This window comes from Spermophilus citellus (genome assembly GCF_964194105.1).
Source record: "Spermophilus citellus genome assembly, chromosome: 4".
In the NCBI taxonomy this organism is placed as follows: domain Eukaryota; kingdom Metazoa; phylum Chordata; class Mammalia; order Rodentia; family Sciuridae; genus Spermophilus; species Spermophilus citellus.
Window position 1 is genome coordinate 26,157,700 of NC_138185.1, and position 3,088 is coordinate 26,160,787.

At 56.0% G+C, this 3,088-nt stretch overlaps 1 protein-coding gene across 1 annotated transcript; it reads right to left on the reverse strand.

The window, feature by feature from the left end:
• Nucleotides 1-745: 745 nt before the first annotated feature.
• ID1 (inhibitor of DNA binding 1) lies at nt 746-1,903 on the reverse strand. Its single transcript, XM_081292396.1, has 2 exons — nt 1,397-1,903; nt 746-1,191 (listed from the first exon to the last, which is right to left on the reverse strand). The coding sequence occupies exons 1-2, from the start codon at nt 1,808-1,810 to the stop codon at nt 1,150-1,152; spliced, it is 456 nt and encodes a 151-aa protein (XP_081148522.1). The 5' UTR covers nt 1,811-1,903; the 3' UTR covers nt 746-1,149.
• Nucleotides 1,904-3,088: the final 1,185 nt, after the last annotated feature.

A 3,088-nucleotide genomic window follows, 5' to 3' on the forward strand; every position in this document is an offset into this window, starting at 1 on the left:
GATAGGCCTTGCCAATGACACCTTTTTCCTGCTCAGGAGCTAGGGACATGACTCGCCCACTCCTTCTCAGAGCCCACAGTAGCCCCAGGACAGTGCTTGGTTGGAGCTGCTGGCACAGCCAGGCCAGGGTGAGGGGGCTGAGTCCCAACACCGAGCAGGTGGCCCAGCAGCTGTGCACAGGCTGGCCTTGCCAACTTGATCACCCACTTGGACAAGCTCGGAGCCCCAGGGCAGATTGCTGGCACCCAGGGAGAAGTGGCCTGCTGGGGGAGGCACCTCCTACTGGGGAATAGGGAAAAAGAAGCTTCTGCTTCAGACAAGTTATGACCCCTGGGCAAGTCCCTTTCCACCGAGTCTCACTTCCAACATCTTGGTTGAGACAGATGGTCCAGTGACCTGGTTCTCCAACTTGAATGGCTTCAACACTCCCCACCCTCAGGGGGCCTCCACAGGTTCATCTGCATTTTAACAACCTCCCCAGGTGATCCAGATGGCCCAGTGGACCACGTTGGGAGAAACCCTAGAGGTCTAGAGGATTTAATTTTATGACACTGGGGAGAAGGGAAATGGCCAGGGATGGTTAAGAATAGACTTTAAAGACACCGGAAACACTCATTCAGGTCGGTAACAGTGACAGTCCAGATGTGGCCCTCCAGTCTCCCTCTTCTGAGCACCAGCTGTGAAAAGGGTCAGAGGTCAACCCACAGCCCCTCCCCTCAATCCAAGAAATCATTGCAACTTTACCAACATCTAAAGTATTTGTTTAATAACAAAAAAAAAAAAAAAAAAAACAAACCCCACAGAACTATTGTAAAACAATATTCTCAGTCGGTGATCATTGTAATATACAATACAAAGCAATTTCCTCAGAAATCTGAGAAGCACCAAACGTGACCATTTTTTAAAATGTCTGCTTTTCAAAAAACAGAAACACACGGGGGAACCCCCAAAGTCTCTGGCGGCTGGTAGATGTGGAGAGAAGCCTCCCATCGTCAGTCTCCCAGCCCTGGGCCGGATCTACAAAGGCCCGAAGGCCGCCAATCCGTCTTGCTTCCCCCAGTTCCCGCGAGGCTCCTGGGGGGAACCGAGAGCACTTTTTCCTCTTGCCTCCTGGAGGGCTGGGGTCCACCGATCCCTGCGGGCGGCGCTTCAGCGACACAAGATGCGATCGTCCGCTGGAACACATGCTGCCTGTGAAAAGGACAGAAGGAGGGGATGAGATCCGGCAGGTTGGAGGGGACACGGCTGCAAGTGCAGCAGGCGCTCTCTCTTCCCTGGGCATCTCGGCAATGCCCGGGGCCCGAAAGGATGGGGCGGACATCGTACAAATCCCCCCTCCCCTTGCCTCACTTCCCAGTTGTGAGAGGACAATCTGGTACTCCAACTCGGCGCTCACCTCGGCCGCTAAGGCGCTGATTTCGCCGTTCAGGGTGCTGAGCGGAGCTCTGACCGGCAGCCCTCGGCCCCCGGGGGTCCCGACTTCGGATTCCGAGTTCAGCTCCAACTGCAGATCCCTGATGTAGTCGATGACGTGCTGAAGGATCTCCACTTTGCTCACTTTGCGGTTCTGGGGCAGGGTGGGCACCAGCTCCTTGAGGCGCGAATAACAGCCGTTCATGTCGTAGAGCAGCACGTTCACCTGCTGCTCGTCCAGCAGGACTGGCAGGCGCGCCCCGGCGCCGCGCGAGATGGCCACGCTCTGCTCCGACAGGCAGCGCATCACCTCGCCCGCGCCGCCCGCCGTCTTGCCGGCCTTCAGGGTGCAACTGGGACCCGCGGCGGTCGCGGCACTGCCACTGGCAACCTTCATGATTCTCGAAACTGGCTAAGTCGAGAGGTGAGGCGGAAAGAGGAAGAAGACCCTGGGAACTGGGAACTGCGAAGATAAGAAGACGGTAGTAGAATGTGGGACGTGGGCTCCAGAGCCCGGCTTTTATAGGGACGCCGCGCCCCCCCAGGGGTGGGCCCAGAACGTTCAAAAGCAGCCAATGGGCGATCAGGGGGCGGGGCCTCGCGTACTCTCGAGTCCCGCCCCCTGCCCAACTAGTGCACCCTCGCATTAGTGGAGGTTAGTGGAAAGGCGACCGAATCCCAGAACAGGGAGAGAGAGGCACTGGCTGAGTGGCTATTGGAGGTGAGGGCTGTCTTGGGCTCTTCTGGAAGGAGACAAGGAGGCAAAATCGGTATTGCCGAAAACGAAAAGACCACAGGATTTAGTTTTCCTCGTTTTCTCACCTCTCTAACTCCATTTTACAGATGAGAGAAACTGAGGCCTGGGCGGAGAAGTGGCTGGCTCTGGGTCGCCCAGAGTGTCCAGGACTAACTCAAGGTTACCAGATCCTCTTGGAAGATTGCCTCTCGGACCCTGATCTCCAAATTTCAGGAAGAATTTTTAAGTGGAATCTCTTGGTTTTTGTTTTTCCGTCCCCCCCACCCCCACTCCCGGCCCTCATTGGGGACTGAATCAGTGGACATTCTTCCACTGAGCCACACCCCAGCTCTTTTATTTTGGAGACCAGGTCTCGTTAAGTTGCCCAGGATGGACTCAAACTTGGGGTCCTCCTAGCTCAGCCTCCCAAAGAGCTGGGATTGTTTGTTAAAGGCGTGCGCCGCTGCGCGCGGCTAAAGTGGGCGCAACTTCGCGCTCAATTCCCAGGGCTGGTCTTTCCCAATTCCCACAGATTATGGCTGCTAATGTTTCTACCACCAGAACGGCCCTACCCAGGTTCCTTGAGGTGGGGGCAGTTAATTCGGGGAAGTCCTCCTGAGTTGAGGATGATGCTTCTGGACCTAAACTAGATGGAAGGAACGTGGTGGAGTGGACCTGCATTCCCCCGGGTCCTACCCTGAATGCAGTCCCTGCAAAACCCACCAAATTTACAGCAACTAGCGATTTTTAATTTTTCTCCCTTTATTAGCTAGCTTTTCTTCCCCCCTTAAAACCTCGAAGCGGGGTCTCCCTCCCACAGCGCGGCAGCTGCGGAGATCCAGTCTCCCCCTCCCCTTCCCGGGCCGGTCTGTGTCAGCGTCTGAACAAGCGGCTCAGACCGTTAGACGCCAGGCGCGTGACGTCACCCATTCATAAAAC

Excerpts from the sequence above, each read along its gene's own strand:
- ID1 (XM_081292396.1), bottom strand. The coding sequence starts at position 1,810 with ATGAAGGTTGCCAGTGGCAGTGCCGCGACCGCCGCGGGTCCCAGTTGC. Across the intron at positions 1,192-1,396 it reads TCAGCGCCTTAGCGGCCGAG|GCAGCATGTGTTCCAGCGGA; the intron begins GTGAGCGCCGAG and ends TCCTTTTCACAG.